Genomic DNA, 25715 nt, shown 5'->3' with positions numbered 1-25715 from the left:
CTGGATTGGATCCTCGCGGAGATCTGGATGGCTCGTAAATGGTCAGGAGGTTCTGATAAAGCTCAGTTGCAGGTGAATGGTTCTCATTAATATAGAAAAAATATCAGTAAGTCACTGGTGAAGAATTTTGAACCTAGTGCTGCCATCTCTAGATAAGAGCATCTGAATCCTGTTCCACACTGAAAAGAAAGAAACTTGAGGAAAAGTCTTACTTATGCTTTCCAGCAGATGATGAGGTATTATGTGCTGTTTTTTTCAACTTCTTCACTTCAGTTTACCAAATCATGTGTTTTTCTAGGTTTATGGTAGTCTCTTCATCAATCTTACTGTCCTGAGCCAAGTAGTTGTAAGTGAAAAATAGTTTCCAGCTTCACAGGTCCTGCTGGTTGTGACAAATCCTTGTCTCTCTTTTGAGGTATTTCACCAGCTTTTTGTCAGCTGGCTTTTGCCTAGAGCAGTTATCCTGCAGAAGTGACATCTCACTCAGAGACTGTGAAATAGTGTTGATCCCTTTGGCTTTAGAATGAGCCAGGAAATGATCTGATGAAATTTTCCATGGTGTTGTAGGGTTAGGATTTGCGCACACACACACACACACACTCATCCCCTGCCCCAGCACCCAACAATCAGAGATGCTCCCCCAGGACAGAGAGTTGCATCCAGAATAAATCACCAGGCTAGCTCACAAAGATTTGGAAGCAAAATGAGGTTATATTTACAAAATGGACTAAATCTGAAGTTATACAAGGTGATAAAGCATGTACAAAATATATTGGCATGTATTTACAGCTCAACAATCAGAAGTAACCCCCTGGACAGCCCAGGGAGAAAATGCTTTGCCTCTTCCCCCTCCAAAGGAGGCTGTAGGCAGCCAAACCAGCTCCCTCTGCCCCCCTCCCTTTTCTCCATGGTACCTCAAACAGCAGACAAAACACAGATTAACACAGAAAAGCCATGGAGAGAAAGAGAGAAATTGCAAGCAGAAGCAACAGGGAAAAGAAAGAGAAAAAGCTATCTGTGGTTTCAGATAGAGCAGAAAACTACAAGAGCCAATGAAATGAAAAAAATTTTGTCACTATTAACTTTGCTTAGCCTCTTAGTGGAAAATTCATCCAGCCTCTTTAACTGGACTCTCTGGAAGGATCTAATTCTTATTTACAATTAAGCAATAGCTTATGACTGTAACATGTCCAGCTTTTTGGGTTTTGTACAAGCAAAAATGTTTGTGTGTGCTGCAGTGTGGCACATCCTCCTATTGCACAGCTGAGGACATAGAGGTGAATTGTAGTATTGCTCTTCCCACCACCACACACTTTTCTCCTTTATTAAACAGCCTAGAAAGTCAGGTTTGTTGGAACTAGGTGTTGGGTAGGTCAGAGATGTGGAATTTCTCAAAACAGGTTTTTCAATCTGTTGATTTCCTCCTGATAGAACTTAACAAAAGTAATGGAACATGGTAATAAAGTGCAGGAAGCTCATTTAGAGAACATCTTTTTCTGTCTTTTAGCAGTGTGTCTGTCCAGACAGCTCAGAATGCTGTCTTGCAAGTGAGCACCACAGAAGCACTCATCACTTGTATTAAAAAAATTAAATCATTCTAGGAGGGTTTCTGTATGTGTGTTTAGGTAGCAACAGCATTTCTGAGTCAGCTGCTAACAGCCCTCTTTGCCCAAGTGGTTTTGGCGTTGTCCTCAATCATGCAGTACAGGAATATTATGTTTTTGTGTAGGAAAATATTATCTGGACAGCATGGGAGTTTCCTTTCTTAATAGACTCATAAGATTCATAGAATTGTTCAGGCTGGAAAGGATCTGCAAGCTCATCCTGTTCCAACCCCCTGCCATGGGCAGAGACACCTCCCACCAGCCCAGCTTGCTCAAGGCCTCATCCAACCTGGCCTGGAACACCTCCAGGGAGGAGACAGCCACAGCCTCCCTGGGCAGCCTGTACTAGTGTCTCCCCACCCTCACTCTCAACAATTTCTTTCTTCTCTCCAGTCTCAATCTGCCCTCTCCCAGCTCAAAGCCATTGTTCCTCATCCTGGCACTTGAGCCCTTGTCCCAAGTCCCTCCCTAGCTCTTTTGGAGCCCCTTCAGGTACTAGAAAGCTTCTCTAAGGTCTCCCTGGAGCCTTCTCTCATCCAGGCTGAGCAGCCCCAACTCTCCCAGCCTGTCCTCACAGATGAGATTCTTTCCTCTGCTCATCCTGGTGGCCTCGTCTGGACAGTTCCATGTCCTTCTTGTGTTGAGGGTCACTGGAACAACTACTGAGCCACTCAGTATTGTCAGCTGTCATACAAAGAGCACTCAAGAAAAGGAGAGGGGAGGTGATTTGTGACATAAAATTCACAAAGAGAAGTTACATAAAGACACTTCAGTGTAACTTGTCTCTCTTATGCATATTTACTTGGTAAATTAGCAGCTGAACATCCAAAGAAATGGGAGCACCTTAGCCTTGCTGGAAAGAAACCTTTCCATGCCCAGCTGATGGTTTGTGACAGAGTTTGAGCTATCAGGCACCTCATCATTAACTTCCTTTTTAGTAGACTAATCCTAAATTTAGCTAAATTGCCCAAGTTTTCTTCCCATTCAAACTGTTGTGCAGGATTTCATTCTCCAAATGCCAAAGATTCAGGTGAAGATTTTGATTCCTAATCTGAAGTCTGTATCTGTTGTTGGAAACCAATCTTCCCAAGACTCAGATCTCAGAGGGCCTCTCATAAAGCTGCAATGAAACCAGAGCATTCTCACAGTGCAGACAGGATGACTCATAAAATTAATGTTGAATCATAGGATTGGAGAATAGTTTGGGTTGGAAGGGACCAAGTTCAACCCCCTCTGCAGTCATCAGGGGCATCTACTGCTAGATCAGGTTGCTCAGAGCCTTGTTCAGCCTGACCTTGAATATCTCCAGGGATGGGGCCGCCTGGACAACCTGTTCCATTGTTCCAGCACCCCCGTGGTGCAGAACCTATTCCTCACATCCAATCTAAATCTGCTCTGCTCTCATTTCAAACCATTGCCTCTGCCCCTGCCCCTGCAGGGCTTTGCAAACAGTCCCTCTGCAGCCTGCCTGTAGCCCCCTTCAGGTACTGGAAGGCTGCTCTAAGGTCTCCCTAGAGCCTTCTCTTCTCCAGGCTGAACAACCTCAGCTCTCTCAGTCTTTGTAGCAGAGGTGTTCAGCCCTCTGATCACTTTTGTGGCCCTCCTCTGGGCTCTCTCCATCAGGTCCTGTGTTGGTGTCCCCACAGCTGGACACAGTCGAGCAGCTACCACACCTCACCTTGGCCTTCTGTGCTGCCAGTGCCCATTGCTGGCTCCTGTCCAGCTTCTCACCCCCCAGCTCACCAAGTCCATCTCTGCAGAGCTGCTCTCACTCCCATCATCCCCCAACCTGGGTTGATATTGAGGTTCAGGTGACCCAGGTGCAGGACCTTGCACTTTGCCTTACTGACCCTCATGATGTTCTTTTCCACCCACTTCTCCAGCCTGCTGAAGCCCCTCTGGATGCCACCAATCCCATCCTTCAGTCTTACCAACCACACCACTCAGCTTGGTGTCACCTGGAAACTTGCTGAGGGTGCCTGAATCTCAGTGTTGATATCATTGATGGTTATATTGAACAGCACTGGCCCCAGTACAGAGCCCTGAGGGACACTACTTGCCACCCTTATCCATCTAGACATCAAGTAGTTGAAGTGCTGTATGTGAGGATGTTAGGGGTTAAAGAATTCAGAGCAGAATTATCTTTTATTCAGTTTCCTCCTGTACTTACTCATTTATTTATTAGGTTTTGTTTGCTCTGTGAGGAGCAGACACATCACAGAGCATGTCGCCCTGATTGCTCTGTCGTACTTGCTCTGTAATCTCACACTAATGGGGATGATTTTTACTGAATTTAATATAGTTGAGTTCAATAAATTCTCAAGTGTTATGGTAGAGGAGGGAGGCTAATTCTTGTCCACGCTGGAAGAATCACACAGAAACACAAAATCACAGAACATTAGGGGCTGGGAGGGACCTTGGAAGCTCATCCAGTCCAATCCCCCTGCTAGAGCAGGATCACCCAGAGCAGATCACACAGGAACACATTCAAGTGGGTCTTGAATATCTCCAGTGAGGGAGACTCTTCAGCTCCCCTTGGCAGCCTGTTCCAGCCCTCACAGGGAAAAAGTTCTTCCTCCTGTTTCCATGGAACTTCCTATGCCTCAGCTTCCACCACTGCCCCTTGTGCTGTCCTTGGGCATCACCCAGCAGAGCCTGGCTCCAGCCTCTGGGCACTCACCCTGCACATTTTATCAACAACAATGAGGTCACCTCTCAGGCTCCTCCCTCCAAGCTACAGAGCCCTCAGCTCCCTCAGGCTCTCCCCATAAGGAAGATGTTCCACTGCCTTTATCATCCTTGTGGCTCTGTGCTGGACTCTTTCAAGCGGTTTCCTGAGGTCCCTCTTGAACTGAGGGGCCCAGAACTGGTGGCAACCCACCACAACTGGACACAATATTCCAGATGTGGCCTCACCAGTATGTAGTAGTTCATGGAACTGTAGTACCACACACTGGTTTGGGTGAGAAGGGACCCTCAAAGCTTCATACATTTAAGAGAAGAGTGTTTGTGAAGAACATTAAGGAAATGAAAAACCGGGGTGGTGTTGACTTTCTCCCAAGTAGTCACAGAAGTAGGGTTGTGTCTGATCCTGTGTTTTGGACAGTTCTGTGGCCGTAATTCAGACCCAGCTCTGCTGAGCAAGCAGTTTGAGATGTGTTCTTCAGTGACTTTTTGATGCTGAGTAGGCTTACCAAGCAGATCCCTTCACTGCCTGAACTGGAGTGACTTTGAGCAGTTCAGTGGTGACTCAGAGAAGGTCTTTGGTAATGCATTTGATTATCTAGGGGACAGGTCTTGTTGCAGAGCATTTTATTGCTGTATCAAAATTAAAGTAACACAGATGTGTGTTACAGGGAGATATATCTTGCATTAAAAAGTGTTGACACTGATGGAGAATCATACAATCACAGAATTGTTTGAGTTGGAAGAGATGTTTCAGATGACCCTGTCCAACTGTTAACCCAGCACTGCCAGGTCACCCCTGGACCATGTCCCTCAGCACCACATCTACACTGCTTTGAAACCCCTCCAGGAATGGGGACTCCACCACTGCCCTAGGCAGACTGGGCCAGCCCTTGACAACCCTTTAGGGGAAGAAATTGCTCCTCATGTCCAACCTGAACCTCTCCTGGTGCAAGTTGAGGCCATTTCCTCTTGTCCGATTGCTTGTTTCTTGAGAGAAGAGACTGACCACCACCTCACTCCAACCTCCTTTGAGGGAGTTTTAGAGGGCAATGAGGTCTCCCCTCTGCCTCCTCTTCTCCACACTGAACACCCCTAGTTCCCTCAGCTGCTCCTCCCCAGCCCTGTTCTCCAGACCCTCCCCCACCTTTGTTGCCCTTCTCTGGACATGCTGCAGCCCCTCAATATGATGTCCAGAAACTTCAGTAGAAGTTTGAAGGATAATTGAGAGCCTTGCTGTGTATTGCCACCTATTTTCAAGAAGAAGTCAGTTTGACAGAGTAAAGATTTATTTTCTTTTTGGGTGGAGCTATCTTTTGTGAAGCCCTGAGGTGTGGAAAGAGATGAGAGGGAGGTTTGGTGCAGACAGAGCATTCTCTTCCTTATCTTTCTGAGGGATATTCTGATGAAATGCAGTCTTTCTGTGTTGGTGATTGTTCAGATGCTCTTTAGAACTTACATCTGTAAAGTCCTGTTTCCAAGGATCAAACCAGATTCAGATATCAATTAGCAATATTATACCTATGCTCATGTGACTGTGTATTAAATTATGTTACAGACTAGGAGAGGGGAGAATTTATTCACAGGTTGCATCAGGTTGGAAGGGACCCTCCAAGGTCATCTTGTCCAATCCCCCTGCAGTCAGCAGGGACATCTCCATCTGGATCAGGCTGCCCAGGGCCACATCAAGTCTGATCTTGAATGTCTCCAGGGATGGGGCCTCAGCCACATCTCTGGGTGACCTTTCCAGCATTTCGCCACCCTCATTGTAAAGAACTTCCTCCATAAGTGAATTTCTGTAATGTACATCATCCTGATTATCATAACTCATAACATCTGTGGAGATTTTGTTCTTCTTAGCTGGAGAGGTCCTAGATAATGTTTTTGAAGTTTAGGGATTAAGGGTTTAGCACCATCAAAATGAAATATTCTGTTGATAAAGCCACTGAAGAGACAGCAGTTCCAGGGAGCAGAAAGCAATTTCTCTTTCTCATTTGGGAGGAAGAAGCTCCAGTGGATGACAGAAGTGACAGGACAGAAGGATCCATGGATTTGTTAGGAACCCTTCCCTCAATAACATGCAGATGCATTTATAAGTGCATGCACACATCTCTGTTGAAATGGAGCATTATGTCAGTGTATGTGCAGACTTTGTGAAAAACAGCAGTTTATCTGAGGGGGCTGGGGAAAGGCAGCTTGTGTTCCTGGAGAAGAGTATGGGACATGGTTTCATGCAAAAGAGATTCAGTACAGTGTTTTCATAAAGCAGAAGGCAACATTTGATTTTTTTTTTTGTGATACATTTAATGGGAAGAAAATGCAGAAGCAGCCTGAGTTTATCACTGAATATTTATGTAGGAGTGTGGGCAGGTGAACAAACCAGAAGTTCTGGCCAGTCTTGTGTGTAATTATCTTTGGCTTTTTACCACCTAAAGGCAGAAAAATGTGAGCTTTGGAAGGAGCAATCTTGTAATTGTTGTAATATCTCATTCAGACTACACAGATGAAGAGAACTGTCCTCTTGAGCTCGGGCAAGTGAAGGCAATCTAATTTGTTTTGAGTTTGGAACAGTCATAAACTGTGGGTCAAAAGTGATGAATTAATTGTTCTTACACAACTAAGAATTATCTCCTAAGAATTATCTCCAGTACTTGTGAAGTGCATCATCTGCCTGCATTCCAAAACTACGACATTGCAGTAGCACCAGTTCCAATAATTCATTTACTCTGTGCTCTTAATATCTGTCCTGTACCTTAATAGCAGCATTTGTAATTATTTTTTCCTTTAACTAATCTAAACTAAGAAGGCATGAAATAAACAAACAAGTGGGAAAGATCTCTGTCTCTATCTCTATCTCTATCTCTATCTCTCTCTCTATCTCTATCTCTATCTCCATCTCTCTTTGTATCTATATCTACCTATCTATCTATCTATGTATCTGTCTCTATCTCTATCTATCTATACTTATATCTACAGATAGATACAAAAATATTGAAAACCTGTGAGCTCTAAAACAATGTTTAGTGTTTTTAACTCTGCTTTTAAAAACCTAATGTGTTCATGATGTGCTTTCTGTATTGTTTCATTAATTTCTCCCTGGGGTGACCAGTTTAAAAGAAGCCAGAGCTTAGCAATGCCTTGAATGAAGCTGATTTTTGTTCCTCTTGATTGTGACAGTGCTCTTGTTAACCCTTCCCCTGTGCATGCCCTGTGTGCCCCCTGCAGCTGCGTGTGTGCCTGTTAAAAACACCTTGGTGATGCCTGTAGGCTCTGTGCTTGCTGTTGCCACCATGACTGCATGTCTCTGTGTCCATCTCCTTCTCCAGTAGCTCTTTCAGTGCACAGATTCCATCACTGGAGAACTTGCAGAGTGGCTTGTGAGCTGACACCAGAGCTTTCCCATCTCTTCTCCACAGCAGTTGTTTCCAACCTTGAGCTTAGAGGCAACTCTAATGTACTACTCAATGTAGTAGCTCGATGAGAACTGTTACCTTGGTACCAGCAGAGATTGGAAACTACTCTTCCACCACTGCCAACAGCCTGAGAATAATAAAAAAACCCCAAAACCCAGAGAGATTATTGCTACTGGGGTCTTATTTAATGAGAATAAAACTCAGCAGCATTATTTTTTTTTCCCTTAAATAAATTATCCCAAATGAAGCTTCATGTTTTCTTTTGGGATTGGGGTTTTAGTTTGGTTTGGGGTTTTTTTTTCCCCTTTTTCTTCATGTGGCAATATTAACAGCATTAATATGCTGTCAGTTTGCTTGATGTCTCAAATTTTATGGTGCAATATTATATTATACTATAAATTTTATATCTATTTTTTACATGTTAATCTATATTATATTATATTATATTATATTATATTATATTATATTATATTATATTATATTATATTATATTATATTATATTATATTATATTATATTATATTATATTATATTATATTATATTATATTATATTATATTCTCTATAAGAAAGCTGGAGAGGGACTATTGAGGATGTCAGGTAATGATAGGACCAGGGGGAATGGAGCACAGGTTGCCCAGGGAGGTGGTGAAAACCTCACCCCTGGAGGTTTTTAAGGCCAGGCTGGATGTGGCTGTGAGCAACCTGATGTGGTGTGAGTTATCCCTGCCCATGGCAGTGGGGTTGGGACTGGGTGATCCTTGAGGTCCCTTCCACCCCTACTAATTCTAGTCTAGTCTAGTCCAGACTAGTCTAGTCTGATCTAGTCTATTAATTTATATTAATTTATACCTTTTTATATTCAATTTGTATAATTTGCCAGAAGGATAATAACATCATAGACCAAAAAAAAAAGAATGATGGACTCAGGGCATGAAATATTTTCAGATGAAAAAGTTCCATGTAGATAATGTTACATAATCTGTTTGGGGACCACCCTTTTGATACTTGTTGGCTTACTTGAGGGTGGTTGTGATGGCTTCAGCACACCCTGCTGCAGCTGGTGGTGGTGCTGAGGCACTCTGCAAGTCTGGTCACACCTTTCTGTAGCTACTCCTCCAACTGAGCTCCTCAGAGCTGCGATAATCCTTGACAGCTGCTTAATTCAGCTGTCAGGTTGTGCTCTCCACAGCCTGCTCCAAAGCCCAGACAAGCTGTTTGGGCTCTGATTCGTAGGGTACTATCCAGGAGCTCAGAGGCTTTTCTTCAGGGTTTGTTGTGGCCTTTAAGCCACTGAATTCTCAAGTGTCTCTCCTGTAAAAATGATTGAAATGCAATTTTTTCCCCAGCTTTATAAACCATTCTGTATCTATCTATACTTTCCAAACCTATAGTGTTGCAATTATCATTAACTTAGGGCAGAGCTTTTAGGCTTCAGCTGTTCACAGCAACTGCATTTTCCCCCTCAGATGCTATTTGGTTTCATTGTCCAAAACCCCAGCTGTACCTATTTGAAGAATTTCTGCTTATTTAAAGAAATAGAAAACCTGTATATTTGCTCCCATTTAAAATTACATCTGCCTTTTCAATTTTTTCCCCCATTTTTAATTATTTTTCTCATTTTAAATTAGTTTTCCCTTTTCTAATTATTCCATTTTAAATCATTTCTCCAATTTTAAATTGTTTTCCTCATTTTAAATGATTTCCCCATTTCTAATTATTTCTCTCATTGAAATTAGTTCTCCCATTTTGATTTATTTTTCCCATTTCTAATTATTTTTCCCATTTTGATTTATTTTTCCCATTTTAAACTATTTCCTTCCATTTTTAATTATTTCTCCCGTTTTAAATATGATGATGATGATGATGATGATGATGATGATGACGATGATGATGATGATGAAATATTATAGCATTTCAAAATCTATTTCCATTATCTGAAAAAAAGAAAAAGTGGTTTTGCAATAGTTAATAAAACCCAAAAAGTTATGATTTGGGGTTTTTTATGACAGTGACATTGATTCTTACTCACTGACCACAACAGGCTGATGGATGTTGTTAAATTGTATAAATTCATTTCTCTCTGTCTCCACAAAACTGATTTAAAGAAGAGCTCTGTTCACAGATAAATTGTCCACACCCTTCTTGACCAATATTTATTTGTTTAAGGATTAAGAAAGAAATAATTCAGTTTTATTTGAAGGTTAAGAATCAAAGAACTCTATTTCATTTAAGGGTTAAGGATTAAATAATTCTGATTTATTTAGGGGTTAAGAAAGAAATAATTCAGTTTTATTGAAGGGATAAGAGTCAAATGATTCTGTTTCACTTAAGGGTTAAGGATTAAATAATTCAGTTGTGTTTAAGGGTTAAGAATGAAATAATTCAGTTTTATTTAAGGGATAAGAATCACATAATTCAGTTTTATTTAATGCCTAAGAATCTGTTGTCTGTGGACACTTTGCTTCTTGGCATGTGGAAGTGCTGTCCTCAGAGTGCCAAGTTTCTGCAGATTATTTAGGACAGTTTTTTGGGTTGTTTAAAGAATATGAATTTTGTTTTTTCCTCTATCCCACCTGCAGAATTATCAAACCAAAGAGCTATTTTTTTACTACTCTGAAACTAATTAGCAATGGTAATCTTCAGGCTTTGGTCATGGATAGGTGTTTTCCAAGATGAATGCCCCAAACAATAGTGTTGCCAAAAAATTGGGGTAGATAGACTCTCCCAGAACCACCATGCAAGTGTCAGTCAAAACTGAGGCTGTTACCAGTAATGGCTTGTCCATTTTCCCTCATTTGCATATCTGGTTCTTTGCTTTGGTGTGGTTTGATTTGGTTTTGGTTTGTTTTTAAACAATTTCACACACCTCATTGTCTCTGGACATGGACAGTCTGCCTGTTGTCTGGATTCATTTCAGTCTCATGGAGTGAGTGGTTGCCTGGAGTGCACTTCTGACTGCTTCAGTGGTGGTGGTTGTCCCCTTGGAGCCTTCTGGCTTTCCCTTTCTGTGTGGGCAGAGGAAAGGTGATTAAAATGCTCTATTTTGTTTTCAGACCATGCTAATGAGGAAGAGTTGGAAAAGATCGAGTAAGGTAACTTTCAGCATGTGGTCTTGTGGCTTCCTTCTTGTTGTTTGTTTCAGGACAGCTGTAATGCTTTACCAAAAAAAAAATAAAAAAAGAGACAAATTCAGGACTGCAAAACTTGTGCCACAGGATTTATCCTCCTTCAGATGGTGTTTCTGTGACAGTGATTTGTGTTTCATCCAGTCAAAACCATGAAAATGTGGGGCTTGCCATGTCACCGTTAAACCTCTCGACTGTGTTACAGCACTTTATCCCATTGTGAAAGATCTTCATATCAGTAGCAAACATGTCCTGATTCAGCCTCACTTCCAGCTTTTCACTTCCCAGCGCTGCCAAGGTCCTCTCCTCAGGGCTCCTCTCCATTGCTTCATCCTCAGCCTGGACTGATACCAGGGGTTACCTTAAGCCATCTGCAGGACCTTGCCCCTGGCCTTGTTGAACCTCATGAATCATGGAATCACTGAAAGGAACCTCAGAGATCATCTGCTCCATCCTCCCTGCCATGCCCAGGGACACCTCTCAATTAGACTCAGCTGCTCAAGGCTTCATCTGACCTGGCCTCCAACACCCCCAGGCAGCAGGCAGCCAGAGTCTCTCTGGACAGCGTGTTCCAGGGTCTCACCACCCTCTCCCTGAAGAACTTCTTCCTCAGCTCCAGTCTAGCTCTGCTCTCCCTCAGTTTCAAACCATCCCCCCTTGTCCTGTCTCCAGGCACCTTCAGGAAAAGTTCTTCTGCAGCCTTCCTGTAGGATCCTTTCAGGTACTGGCAGGCAGCTCTAAGGTCCCCCTGGAGCCTTCTCTTCTCCAGGCTGAACACCCCCAGCTCCCTCAGCCTGTCCTCATAGCAGAGCTGATCCAGCCCTTGGATTATCTTTCTGGCCTCCTCTGGACTCACTCCATCAGCTGTGTCCTTCTTATGTTCACATGGGCTGACTTCTTCTGCTTCTCCAGGTCAAAGTGTTAGGTTAAGGATGGGATTTTCACAGGCTGCTTCTGTGCTGCAGGACAGCGCTCAGTCTGTGTTTCCTTTTTGAATCCTGAGAAGCAAAGACACTTGGTGAAGTGATGATATGATGATATGTAGGACACCGATTGTGATAACATTTGTGTGGCTATTCCTCAAATATCTAAGACTCCTGAAATTATGAAGAGTTAATGAAGAGCTGTGAGGATCATAGAATCATAAGATCATTGAATGGTTTGGGCTGGAAGGGACCTTCAAGATCATTCAGTTCCAACCCCCTGCCATGGACAGGGACATCTCACACTAGAACAGGTTGCTCAAGGCCTCATCCAACACTTCCAGGCTCGGAGACTTCACAACTTCTCTGGGTAACCTCTTCCAGTGCCTCATAGGGAAGAATTTCCTCCTAATTATAGAATCATAGAATTGTTTTGTTTGGAAAGCCCTCTAAGGTCATTGAGTCCATCAACCCAACACCACCATGGCCACTAAACAATGGCCCCAAGCGCCATGGCCACACCTTTCTTGAACACCTCCAGGAATCAGAAACGTTCCATGAGAGCTAAGCTTACAATATGAGGGCAGATTTTCATCTTGTTTTGTGGGTTTCCAAGAAGCCTGGATAATAACACAAATATGTGAGTGAGTAATTACAGCAAAAGTATCATCAGCTGGCTGAGGCATTCAGGAGTAGGCTCCTAAAGCTGTAGTACTCCCACAGAGCAGGGTTGTTTGGAGCTTGAGTTTTTGTTCAGTATTTCCCAGTGCTATTTTAGGCTTGGTTTCTGATCAGAGGTTTGCAGAAAGCAAAGTGAACAGACCACCTAACAGGTACAGAGAGTAGGGAAGGGAATCATAGAAAGGTTTGGGTTGGAAAAGCCCTCTGGATCAGGCAGTCCTACCACCAACCCAACCCCATCATGGCCACTAAACCATGGACCCAAGTGCCATGGCCACACATTCCTCCACCACCTCCCTGGGCAGCCTATGCCAATCCCTGACCACTCTTGCAGCACAGAAATTGTTCCTCATGGCCAACCTAACCCTCCCCTGGCACAATTTCAGGCTATTTCCTCTCTTTCTACCACCTGAGATTAGGCACAAGAGCCCAACCCTCACCTGGCTGCAGCCTCCTCTCAGGGAGCTGTAGAGAGCAATGAGGACTCTCCTCAACCTCCTCTTCTCCAGGCTAAACAATCCCAGGTCCCTCAGCTGCTCTTCCCCACACCCTTCCCCAGTTTTGTTGTCCTTCTAATGTCCCATCCCAATGCAGCTTCTTCCACTTTGAAGCCACTACCCCTTGTCCTGTGACTCCATACCTTTGCAACAAGTCCCTCTCCAGCTATCTTGTAGTTCACTTCAAATCCTGGATGGTGAAAGTCAGTTTTGTATCTTGACAATGATTCATGAACTGGGTGTGTGGGATGGTGTTCAGTAAGAGCTTTGCTGTAGCTCAGATTTCAGACTGGCAGAACTGTGAGCTCCAGTGATCCCTGGATGGATGGCACAAGGTAGGAATCCCCCAGAGCTGCTCAAGTGAATCATTTATCTGTGTTCTCTTTTGTAACTTTCACGTGGTGACATTTGATGCACAGGGAGCATATCAAAAGTGTCAACAATTACTTCAAACACTGCATCTTTTCCCTGAATTTGTCTCATCTGAAGTAGTAATTTTCTTACAGATGTGATGCTTGTGGCAGCATCTTGATGTGTGCCTGATTTATAGACAGAGGCACCTCAGCTAAACCCCAGAAGCTCGTCTGCCTTTTGGGGCTGTTCCAGACTTCCAAATCTTTGGTCTGGTGTCAGGAAAGCAAATCAGAAAATCATTTTATTTACAATGAGTTCCTTCAAACTCAAGGCTGCTGCTCTCTGGGGTGGAGGGTGATCAATATTAAATAAGGCATTGTTTGTAGGTTTAAAAACATGTCTAAAATTAGGTGCTTAATGCAATTAGATAATAGAGAGAATGTCCTGTTGAGATCCTTCTTCTCTTGGAAGGGTTTGTCTTATACTCCTGAGGCTGGAGGTAAAAAAAAAAGACAAGCAAAAAAAACCCCAAAAGACAGAATATATAATTTTTTTTAGAGATACTAGTGTAAAATTTCCTCAACCTGCTTTTGTTTTAGCTCTCTAAATTCTTTTAAATGGAATCTCTAATAAATCAATTCCATTTTACTGGTTAAGGTAGTGTATTTTGCTTCATAAAATGTATGTGGAATGGAATGGAATGGAATGGAATAGAATAGAATAGAATAGAATAGAATAGAATAGAATAGAATAGAATAGAATAGAATAGAATAGAATAGAATTAACCAGGTTGGAAAAGACCTTCAAGATCATTGAGTCCAACCTATCATCCAACACTATCTAATCAACTAAACCTCTGGCAACTGTGAGCCTTTGACCACAGCTCTCTGAGTGCAGCCTTGCAGCCAATTCCTTACCCAGCCAGAGGCCACTACTCAAGTCCATGATCTTCCCATTTGGTGAGCAGGATGTCAGGTGGGACAATGTCAAATACTGTACACAGGTCCTATGCTATGCTATCTATTGCTCTTCCCTTATCCATTAGTGTGTAAAACTGTTCTCAAAAGCTGTAGACATTTGTTAGTGGCCCTGATGAAATACAACAAGACTTCTAGTTTTGTTTTTAGAGGTTTTTTTGTCCTTCTTTTCCTGTTTTTTGTGGTGTTGGCTGGTTGGTTGGGTGTGTTTTTTGGTTCAGATAGGGGGGACTTTTGGGTTATTTTTTAACTTTTCCCTGTCATGTTTGCTTTATATCTGTCATTTCCATTATGGGAGGTAGATCATGCCCTGTGAGGGGCCCAGAGCTGAAGGCAGCACTCAAGCTGTAGCCTCAGCAGTGCCCTGCCCAGGGGCACAATCCCTGCCCTGCTCCTGCTGACCACACCATTGCTGCTCCAGGCCAGGCTGCTTCTTCCCCTCTTGCCCCACTGCCGGCTTAGCTCCAGCTGCTGCCACCCAGCACCCTCCCTCTTCTTTGCTGAAGATGCAGACTGGCCTCATTTTGGGGCTTGAGGGAACCAAGCTTTCAGCATCTCCCTTGCTTTCTGACTTGCTGTCAGGTTACCAGATCTAGTTTAACAAACCAGCAGTTGTGGTCTAGGTATAGGAGGAGCACAGGAAAGTTTCCAAGGGAGGCAGTCTATGACCAATAGTCAATGCCACCTGTGACTGTGAGATGAATTTTGCTAATTGCTGAGGTGATTTCCATTAGAGAATCCTGGAGGCGCCAGGTCAAATGATGGGAAATAAAACATTCAATTTCCAGCACAAGCTAATTGGGAGGAGTTCTTTTCTCATTTTTCCTAACTGAAAATGAGGAGGAAAAAACAAAAACAAAAAAGAAAGAAATCAGTTCTGACTTCTGATTTACTATTTCTCCACAGTGCAGAAGCTTAATCAATAGCAGTGAGAAGGGTATGGAAAAAGGAAGCCTATTGAAATGTTGGCAGCATAAAACTTGAGTTAAAAATGCACAGGCTGTGCTTTTTCTCCTCCTTGTTCTTCTGGTGTTCAGTGCAATGCTGTCAAAAATAACAGTAAAATGAAAAAAAAAGAAGTTTATTTTTTGTTCTTTGTCATTATTAAACCTAAAGTTAGTAAAAGGAGGAAGAAAAGAGACACTTTAACTTTTCTCAGGTGAAAATGATATTTTCTTTCACTGTTTCCTTATTAATCTCTTGGTATGATAAAATTACTTCCTCATTCTTCTTCTCTTACCATTAGAAAATGGTAAGGTTTTATTACCTTTGCTGTGGCTGCAGTACCAAGGAGATTAAAATCTTACTGCTTCTATCACTTTTTTAATATGATGTGGTATTCAGCTTTAAAACCAAAAGCATAGATGCTGAAGTTGGGGTCAGTGAAGCTTCAGTGATGGTTCAGCATTGACAGGTCTAGGTGTAGCCAAAATCAGAACTGTAGCTTGATTATGAGTGGAGATAAGGAAGGTGAAGTTGTCCATTAAGTTTTTCTGCATTAAACAGGTATAATTTTTGCATTAACGTAAGGAAAAGCCACTCCTTAGAGACTGCCTCTCAAAGACCACTTCATTTTATATGGAGCAGTGCCAAGGGTCAGGGCTGGACTGGCCACCAGATGAGTGCCAGAGACTCCACTGCCCTCTCCTCCCTGCCCCTCCCAACACTTGGCTGTTTCACTGCTACTAAATTATGTGCCAAAAGCTATGGCCTTAGTAACTGATAGGCATTATGCCCAACATTCTTTTTGTGTGAGACTCCTGATTTGCCTCTTCCTAATAGAATAGAATCGAATTAACCAGGTTGGAAGAGAACTTCGAGATCATCGAGTCCAACCTCTCACCCAACACCATCTAATCAACTAAACCATGGCACCAAGTGCCTCATCCAGTCTCTTCTTAAACACTTCCAGGGATGGTAACTCCACCACCTCCCTGGGCAGCACATTCCAATGGCCAGTCTCTGTTTCTGTGAAGAACTTCTTTGTTCTGTCCTCTTGTTCTGGCACTGGTTGCCTGGGAGAAGAGACCAACCCCCACCTGGCTACAACCTCCCTTCAGGGAGTTGTAGAGAGCAAGAAGGTCTTCCCCTGAGGCTCCTCTTCTCCAGGCTAAGCAACCCCAGCTCCTTCAGCCTCTCCTCATAGGGCTTGTGCTCCAAAGCCCTCCCCAGCTTTGTTGCCCTTCTCTGGACTCGTTCCAGCAAGTCAACCTCCTTCCTAAACTGAGGGGCCCAGAAATGGACACAAGACTCGAGGTGCAGCCTAACCAGTGCAGTGTACAGGGGCAGAATGACCTCCCTGCTCCTGCTGGCCACACTGTTCCTGATGCAGGCCAGGATGCCATTGGCCCTCTTGGCTGCCTGGGCACACTGCAGGCTCATGTTCAGCCTACCATCGACCAGCAACCCCAGGTCCCTCTCCACCTGGCTGTTCTCCAGCCACTCTGACCCCAGCCTGTAGCTCTGCATGGGGTTGTTGTGGCCAATGTGCAGAACCCGGCACTTGGATGTGTTCAATCTCATGCCGTTGGACTCTGCCCATCTGCCCAGCCTGTCGAGGTCCCTCTGCAGAGCCTCTCTACCCTCCAGCAGATCAACTCCTGCCCCCAGCTTGGTGTCGTCAGCAAATTTACTGATGATGGACTCGATGCCTTCATCCAGATCATCAATAAAGATGTTAAAGAGCACAGGGCCCAGCACTGATCCTTGGGGCACACCACTGGTGCCTGGCTGCCAGCTGGATGTGGCACCATTCACCACCACTCTCTGGGCTCGGCCCTCCAGCCAGTTCCTAACCCATCGCAGTATGCTCCCGTCCAAGACATGAGCTGACAGCTTGGCCAGGAGTCTGCCATGAGGGACGGTGTCAAAGGCCTTGCTGAGGTCCAGGTAGACTAAGCTGTCAGCTCCTGGATTGAACAGCAACATTCTGTGATGGGTTAGGAACTGGCTGGAGGGCTGAGTACTGTGTCCATTTCTGGGCCCCTCAGTTTTAGAAGGACATCGAGACACTTGAACGTGTCCAGAGAAGGGCAACAAGGCTGGGGAGAGGCCTTGAGCACAGCCCTGTGAGGAGAGGCTGAGGGAGCTGGGGTTGTTTAGCCTGGAGAAGAGGAGGCTCAGGGGTGACCTCATTGCCCTCTCCCTGAAAGGTGGTTGTAGACAGGAAGGGGTTGGTCTCTTCTCCCAGGCAACCTGCACCAGAACAAGGGGACACAGTCTCAAGCTGAGCCAGGGGAGGTTTAGACTCGAGGTGAGGAGAAAGTTCTTCACTGAGCGAGTCGTTCGTCATTGGAATGTGCTGCCCAGGGAGGTGGTGGAGTCACCGTCCCTGGAGGTGTTCAAGGGGAGATTGGACGTGGCACTTGGTGCCATGGTCTAGTCATGAGGTCTGTGGTGACAGGTTGCTCTTGATGATCCTTGGGGTCTCTTCCAACCTTAGTTATACTGTGATACTGTGATACATCTACAGCCTGCCCCACATCCACCAGGCAGTCACCTGATCATAGAAGGAGATCAGGTTGGTCAGGCAGGACCTGCCCTTCCTAAACCCATGCTGACTGGGCCTGATCCCTTGGCCATCCTCTAAGTGTTGTGTGATTGCACTCAGGATGACCTGTTCCATAATCTTGCCTGGCACTGAGGTCAGGCTGACAGGTCTATAATTCCCTGGCTCATCCAACCAGCCCTTCTTGTGGATGGGCACCACGTTGGCCAGCTTCCAGTCCTCTGGGATGTCTCCAGTGAGCCAGGACTGCTGAAAAATGATGGAGAGCGGCTTGGCCAGCACATCTGCCAGCTCTCTCAGCACCCTAGGATGGATCCCATCTGGTCCCATGGACTTGTGGGGATCCAAGTGGCTCAGCAGATCACCAACTACCCCATTCTGGAACAGAGGAAGACTATGCTGCTCCCAGCCTCCTTCTGCCAGCTCTGCAGGCCAGCTGTCTGGAAGACATTCTGTCCTGCTAGAAAAAAATTGAGGCAAAGAAGGTGTTAAGGAACTCTGCCTTCTCCTCATCCTTTGTTACAACGTTTCCCTCTGTGTCAACCAAGGAGTGGAGGTTGTCCCTGCCCTTCCTCTTGCTATTAATGTATTTATAGAAGGACTTTTTGTGGTCCTTCACAGCAGAGGCCAGTCTAAGCTCCAAATGTGCTTTTGCCTCTCTAATTTTCTTCCTACAAGACCTAGCAACATCCTTAAACTTTTCATGGGTTGCCTCACCTTTCTTCCAAAGATGATTCATCCTCTTTTTTTCCCTTAGTTCTTTTAGAAGCTCATCACCCATCCAGGCTGGCCGTCTGCCCCGGCGGCTCCTCTTCCGGTGCATTGGCACAGCCTGATCCTGTGCCTTCAAGAGTTCCTCCTTGAAGTAGTCCCAGCTCTCCTGGACCCCTTTGTTTCTAAGGGCTGTTTCCCAAGGAACCTTCTGAGTTAGTTCCTTAAGTAGCCTGAAATCTGCCCTCTGGAAGTCCAGAGTGGAGGTCTTCTTGCTGCCCCTCTTAGATTGACTGAGTACTGAAAATTCAATTATCTCGTGGTCGCTGGCCCCTAAACAGCCTCCGACCACCACATCACCCACCAGCCCTTCCCTGCTGGTGAAGAGGAGGTCAAGCATAGCCTTGCCCCTGGTAGGCTCACGCAGCACCTGGGATAAGAAGCTGTCCTCCATGCACTCTAAGAACCTCCTAGACTGTCTCCTCTCTGCTGTGTTGAGATCCCAGCAGATGTCAGGCAGGTTGAAGTCACCTATGAGGACAAGGTCAGGAGATCTTGAGACAGCCTTAAGCTGCCTATAGAATGCTTCATCAACTTCTTCCTCCTGGTTGGGTGGTCTATAACAGACTCCAACCAGGATGTCAGCCCTGTTGGCCTTCTCTCTAATTCTCACCCACAGGCACTCAGCCTGATGATCCCTGATCTCCAGCTCAATGGCATCTAGTGCCTCCCTGATGTACAGGGCCACCCCTCCACCCCTTCTTCCTTGCCTGTCTCTCCTGAAGAGCCTGTAGCCATCAATTGCAGTGCTCCAGTCATGTGAGTCGTCCCACCACGTCTCTCTGATGGCAACTACGTCATGACTTTCCTGCTGCAACAAGGCTTCCAGCTCCTCTTCTTTGTTACCCATGCTTCATGCATTAGTGTACATGCACCTCAGCTGGGCTGCTGGTTTCACCTCTGGCTCAAGCTTATCACCCCCAGACTCCTGCCTGGGGGGACTGGTTTCAGCCCCTTCCCCTTTCGAATCTAGTTTAAAGCCCTATCTATGAGACCTGCCAATTGTCTCACCAAATATTTGCATAATGTTTATCAGCAGATGTCTAGCAGGCAGCTGCATCTATTTTGACATGGTTTACTTCTGTTCCATTGTTTAGCAGCTTTCCATCCAGCACTATTTACAGCTGGTGAACTGACATCTAGAGCAACATGGCTTAATAGAATAGAATAGAATAAACCAGGTTGGAAGAGACCTTCAAGATCATCAAGTCCAGCCTATCATCCAACACCACCTAATCAACTGAACCATGCAACCAAGCACCCTGTCAAGCCTTGCCCTGAACACCCCCAGCAACAGCAACCCCGACCCCACCACCTCCTCAGGCAGCCCATTCCAATGGGCAATCACTCTCTCTGTGTAAAACTTCCTCCTAACCTCCAGCCTAAACCTCCCATGGCGCAGCCTGAGACTGTGTCCTCTTGTTCTGGTACTGGTTGCCTGGGAGAAGAGACCAACCTCTGCCTGACTACAACCTCCCTTCAGGTAGTTGTAGAGAGCAATAAGGTCACCCCTGAGTCTCCATCTCTCCAGGCTAAGCAACCCCAGCTCCCTCAGTCTCTCCTCATAGGGCTTGTACTCCAAGCCCCTCACCAATCTTGTCGCCCTTCTCTGGACTCGTTCCAGCAAGTCAACCTCCTTCCTAAACTGAGGGGCCCAGAACTGGACACAGTACTCGAGGTGCTTACAAAAGCAAGTCCTAAAGCATTCTTCTTTGAACCCCAGGACCAAAAAATCATAGAATCATAGAATGGCTCAGTTTGGAAGGGACCTCAGAGATCATCTCCTCCAATCTCCCCACCAAGGGCAGGGACACCTCTCAACTAGACTCAGTTGTTCAATCTCTCATCCAGCCTGGCCTTCAACACCCTTAGGCAGGAGGCAGCCACAGCCTCCCTGGGCAGCCTGTTCCAGAGTTTCGTCAGCCTCACACTGAAGGACTTCTTCCTCAGCTCCAGTCTAACCCTACTCTGCCTCAGCTTCAAACCATTCCCCTATGTCCTGTCTCAGACACCCTCAGGAAAAGTCCCTCTGCAGCCTTCTTGTAGGCTCCTTTCAGCAAAAAAGTCCTCCTGAAGTCTTCTGTTCTTGAGGCTGAACACCCCCAGCTCCCTCAGCCTGGCCTCACAGCAGAGCTGCTCCAGCCCTTGGATCATCTTTGTGGCCTCCTCTGGACTCCCTCCGCCAGCTCTGTGTCCTTCTTGTGCTGGGGACACCAGAACTGGAGGCAGGATTGGAGGTGAGGTCTGAGCAGAGCAGAGTCCAGGGGCAGAATCCCCTCTCTTGCCTGCTGCCCACACTCCTCTGGCTGCAGCCCAGCACACAGCTGCCTGCTGGGCTGCAGGAGGGCACTGCTGGCTCCTGGGGAGCTGCTCAACACCCAACACCTCCAAGGCTCTCTCTTCAGGGCTGCTCTCAGTTCACTCTGCACCCAGCCTGGATCTGTGCCTGGGGATGGCCTTACTCAGGCGCCTTGCACCTACCTTGCCCTTTGACTTGTTGTACCTCATGCAGTTGTCACTGGCCCCCTTCTCCAGCCTGTCAAGATCCTTCTGGATGCCACCCCTGCCCTCAAGTGAGTCCAGCACACCACACAGCTTTGTGTTGTCATCAGGAAACAAAATCTGGGTGGCCACCATCCCTCTGTGTGTCCCACTCATGCCCAGGGTAGGTGGACACTGGAGGTGACACTAGTCCTCTGCCCAAAGTAACAGGATCATCAGGAGACCCGTTGGCTTGTACATGTTGCAGGCAGTCTCCAGGAAGAGTTAAGACAAGAGTGAAGGTTGGCACAGCCTCTCTGACGATTTGTGCTGGCACTGCATTGCCTGCTGTAAATGTTTCTGCCCTTTTCCAAAACAGACAGGTCTTAGTGAGTACATGATAGAGTCATGGCCTTCATCATACAATCAGGGAATTGTTTGTCTTGAAAAAGCTCTCCATGATCACCCAGTCCAACATCAACCCAACCCCACCATGGCCTCCAAACCACAGCCCCAAAGTGCTATGGCCACACGTTTCTGGAACACCTCCAGGGATGGGGACTCCACCACCTCCCTGGGCAGCCTGTGCCAATTCCTGACTACTCCTGCAGTAAAGAAATTATTCCTCATGTCCAAGCTAACCCTCCCCTGACACCATTTCAGGACATTGCCTCTCCTTCTATCACCTAATACGAGGAAGAAGAGACCAGCCCCCACCTCACTCCAACCTCCTCTCAGGGAGCTGTAGAGAGTAATGAGGTAATTCCTTTGTTCTTGGGTACTTTATTTAAAGCTCCCAAGGCAGTGTAATTATTTGTATTCTTTGGGTGCCTCTGCAGGACACAGACCTGCATTATTTATTTCCTTTTAATAGTTGGTTTTTTATTGGTTTTGTTGCCTTTTTTTGTTTTTTAATGAGTTTGTAGTAGGCACACTGTTCTATTCCTGTCCCTTGTCCAGCTGTTCTTGAACAACAGATTTTGTGTTCAAGGGCACAGAGGAGGAGTGTGTCCTGGTGATGAGAGTAACTAACAAGGAGATGTGGTAAAAGCAGAGTCTGTTCACATGGGCACAAGCAATAGAGAGAGGTGGTGCGCTGCTTGGCATGAGGGCTGATGGATGAAGAGGTGAGGTCAGGCTGGGAGAGGACGGATTGTGGGGTTTCTCCAGCTCATTATGATCTTGAAAGGTTGCTTAGATACCCAAAGATATCTGTGATATTCCCTAAGGAATTCTGAAAAGTACTTTCTAAAGACATCTCTTCTTTCATAGAATTACAGAGGTGCAGAATGTTAGGGGCTGGAAGGGAACTCTGGAGATCATCCAGTCCAATTTCCTCTGCCAGAGCAAGGTCATGTAGGGCAGGACACATAGGAACACATCCAGATGGGTCATGAATATCTCCAGAGAGGGAAACTCCACAACTTCCCTGGGCAGCCTGCTCCAGTCTTCTGTCACCCTTGCAGGGAAAACATTGTTCCTCATGTTTCCAGGGAACTTCCTATGCCTCAGCTTCCACCACTGCCCCTTGTGCTGGCATTGGGCATCACCCAGCAGAGCCTGGCTCCAGCCTCTGGGCACTCACCCTGCACATCTTTATCCACAGCAATGAGGTCACCTCTCAGGCTCCTCCTCTCCAAGCTACAGAGCCCTCAGCTCCCTCAGGCTGTCTTCATAAGCAAGATGTTCCACTGCCTTCATCATCTTTGTGGCTCTGTGCTGGACTCCCTCAAGCAGTTCCCTGAGGTCCTTCTTGAGCTAAGGGGCCCAGAACTGGACACAATATTCCAGATGTGGCCTCAGCAGGGCAGAGTAGAGTGGGAGGAGAACCTCTCTAACCTACTGACCACATCCCTTCTAATCCACCCCAGAATGGCTTTGGCCTTGGCCACCAGAGCACATTGCTGGCTCATGATCAACCTCCTACCCACTAGGACCCCCAGGTCCTTTTCCCCTTCACTGCTCTCCAGCAGGTCAGTCCCCAACCTGTCCTGCTCCATGGGGTTGTTCTTTCCCAGGTGCAAGACTACCCTTGCCCTTGTTGAACTTCATTCAGTTTCTCCCTGCCCAATTCTCAGCCTAAGTCTCGCTGGCAGCACAACCTGAGGGGGTGTCAGCCACTGCTCCCAGTTTTGTGTCATCAGCAAACTTGCTGACAGTGCTCTCTTACCCTCACCCAGGGAGGTGGGAAGAGGTGAAGGTTTATTTTCGCAGGCAGCTTGGGGTGTCCTTTGGCATGAAACCCTCCTTTTCAGAAGTCTACTTTTAATTGTCTTTCAGGAAAAGAGAGAAAGAGTCAGAGCGTGCAGGCTGCATGCAGGCTGCATCTTCTTATTCCCTCTTCCTCTCCCCCCCCCCCTTTTTTTTTGTTTTTGGTTTAGAACATTGCAGGTGGGAGCCTCCATGCCTGCATATAAACACACAAGACTGTGAACAAATCATCCCACCTTAATGATACTTGTTTGTGGTCTGATCTCTTCACCTTGTTTATTTCCATGTGGTGGCATTATGTAGACACCATGTCCAGTTTCAGGTGGAAATATGATGAAATACTGAATTTCCCACCTCTTTGCAGAGAGATGATGAACTCTGCAATTTCTTCATGCCTGGAGTTTTTTAAACTTACTTGTTTTCACTGTGTGTGGCAGAAGAGTGAAGGCAGGGTGCAGTGTGCTGCTTTCTGGAGGAAGTCAGTCATCTAAGAACCCAATGTTTTAATGTTTCATAAGAAATATTCATGTATTTTTTTTAAAAGGAGAAAGCTGGGAAGCTCTGTGCTCATCCTTCTGTTTTCTGCTCACAGCCTCCCTTCTGAATCTCCCTTTGTCTCTGTGGCTTGGGTTACAGAAGGTTGCTTGGATACCTCAAAAGGTACCCAGAAATCTTGCACCTGCCTCACACTGTGGAGGGAGGTTGATGAGGGAAGATCTCCAAGATGTGAAACCATCTGATTCTCCCGTTCTCCATCTGCTGCCTTGGAATCTCAACCTTTCTATGTAGTTATTTTACTCCCTGCAAGGAAGACCAGATGAGAGCAGAGCTGAGGACAGTGGCTGTCATTGGGGAGGGCAGGGATGACTCTGGCTGGAAAGAACACAGGGCCTGGATGTCTGCTCAGATGCTGTTCAGCCTCTCTTAGCAACAAGACAAAGCTCAGCTGCAAGTCCTGCTGGGGAAGGAAGGCCACGTGGCCAATGCCATTCCCGTGCAAAGATCTCGGTGCCTTCAGCTCCAGCAAGCTGCACTCTGCCTCTCCCAGGCAGGGAGTCAACATTTCACCTTCCTACTGCTCCATGGATCTGTGTGCTGCCAGTAAAGGCAGGCAGAAAGGAATCATGGAGCCCCAGAATCAGAGAATGGTTTGGGCTGGAAGGGACCTCCAAAGGTCCTGCAGGCCACCCCCTGCAGCCAACAGGGACATCCCCAACCAGAGCAGGTTGCTGAGATCCCCAGGGAATTTGGCCTGCAGCGGTGCCAGACATGGTGCATTTCCCACCTCTCTGGGCAGCCTGGGCCAGGCTCTCACCACCCTCAGTGTCAAACATTTCTCCTTTCTCTCCACTCTCAGTCTTCCTTTTTCAGTTTCAAACCATCCAGCCTTGCCTTGTCACAACAGGCCCTGAGAAAAAGTCTGACCCCAGCTTTCTGCTGGGCTCCTTGGAGCACTGAAGGGCCACCAGAAGGTGTCCCTGGAGCCTTCTCTTCTCCAAGCTGAACAACCCCAACTCTGCCAGCCTGGCCTCACAGCAGAGGGCTTCCAGCCCCGCCAGCACTGCTGTGGCCTACTCTGGATCTGATGGAGGTCCCTGTCTGTGCTGTGCTGAGCCCTCCAGAGCTGCCCCAGCACTGCAGGGGGTGGTCTCAGCAGAGCCTAGCAGAGCCCAGCAAAGGGACAGTATCCCCTCCCTGTCCCTGCTGCCCAGGCTGCTGAGGATCAGCCCAGGACAGGGCTGACCACTGTTGGGACCCTTCCTCAAGAAACAAGCAGCTACAGCCAGCCCACACCAGTTAACTTCCAGCAGCTGTCTGGTTTTCTTCCAGCAGATTGAGAGGCAGACTCTGCAGCTTCAGCTTCCCTGTCAGTCAAAATGCTACAGGGTTCTGCAGAAAGGGCATGAGAGGTCTGCCTTAAACCCAAATGGGTTTTCTCCACCAACAGGGGAATGTTTGAGCGCAGGGTTTCTGCTTGACTCCGGTACGGCATCTCTGCTTTCCTGACCCATCTGTCAGTTTACTCTCTGCATGTGGTCACTTAAATCCTTCATTGCCACAGAATCAGACAATCCCAGAATGGTTTTGATTGGAAGAGGCCTTCAAGATCATCAAGTCCAACTATTAGCCCAGCACTGCCAGGTCACCACTAAACCATGTCCCTCAGCAGCACATCTGCACAACCTTTCAGTCCCTCCAGGGATGGGGACTCCACAACTCCCCTGGGCACTCTGGGCCAGACCCTGACAACACTATTGGGGAAGAAACTATTCCACATGTCCAACCTAACCCTCCCAGGGAGCAACTTGAAACCATTTCCTCTTGTCCTATTGCTTATTTCTTGAGAGAAGATTGGGTGACAGGTTGGACTTGATGGTCTTTGAGGTTTTTTCCAACCTTATTGATTCTATGATTCCATGATTCTAAGAAACCAAGCCCACCTGGCTCCAACCTCCTTTCAGGGAGCTGTAGAGAGCAATGAGG

The 25715-nt window shown here is 46.3% G+C and overlaps 1 protein-coding gene across 1 annotated transcript in view; it reads left to right on the top strand.

Moving 5' to 3' along the window:
* MCTP1 (multiple C2 and transmembrane domain containing 1) overlaps window positions 1–25715 on the top strand; it is a 292174-nt gene that overhangs the window by 60345 nt on the left and 206114 nt on the right. The window contains exon 6 of the mRNA XM_054178118.1: window positions 10757–10795. Within this exon, the coding sequence (XP_054034093.1) occupies window positions 10757–10795 (39 nt within the window). The remainder of the gene's footprint in view (window positions 1–10756; window positions 10796–25715) is intronic.

The sequence above is a fragment of the Dryobates pubescens genome, chromosome Z (assembly GCF_014839835.1).
Source record: "Dryobates pubescens isolate bDryPub1 chromosome Z, bDryPub1.pri, whole genome shotgun sequence".
Classification (NCBI taxonomy): domain Eukaryota; kingdom Metazoa; phylum Chordata; class Aves; order Piciformes; family Picidae; genus Dryobates; species Dryobates pubescens.
The sequence above is the reverse complement of the archived record's forward strand: the minus strand, read 5'-3'. Positions and strand labels throughout refer to the sequence as shown.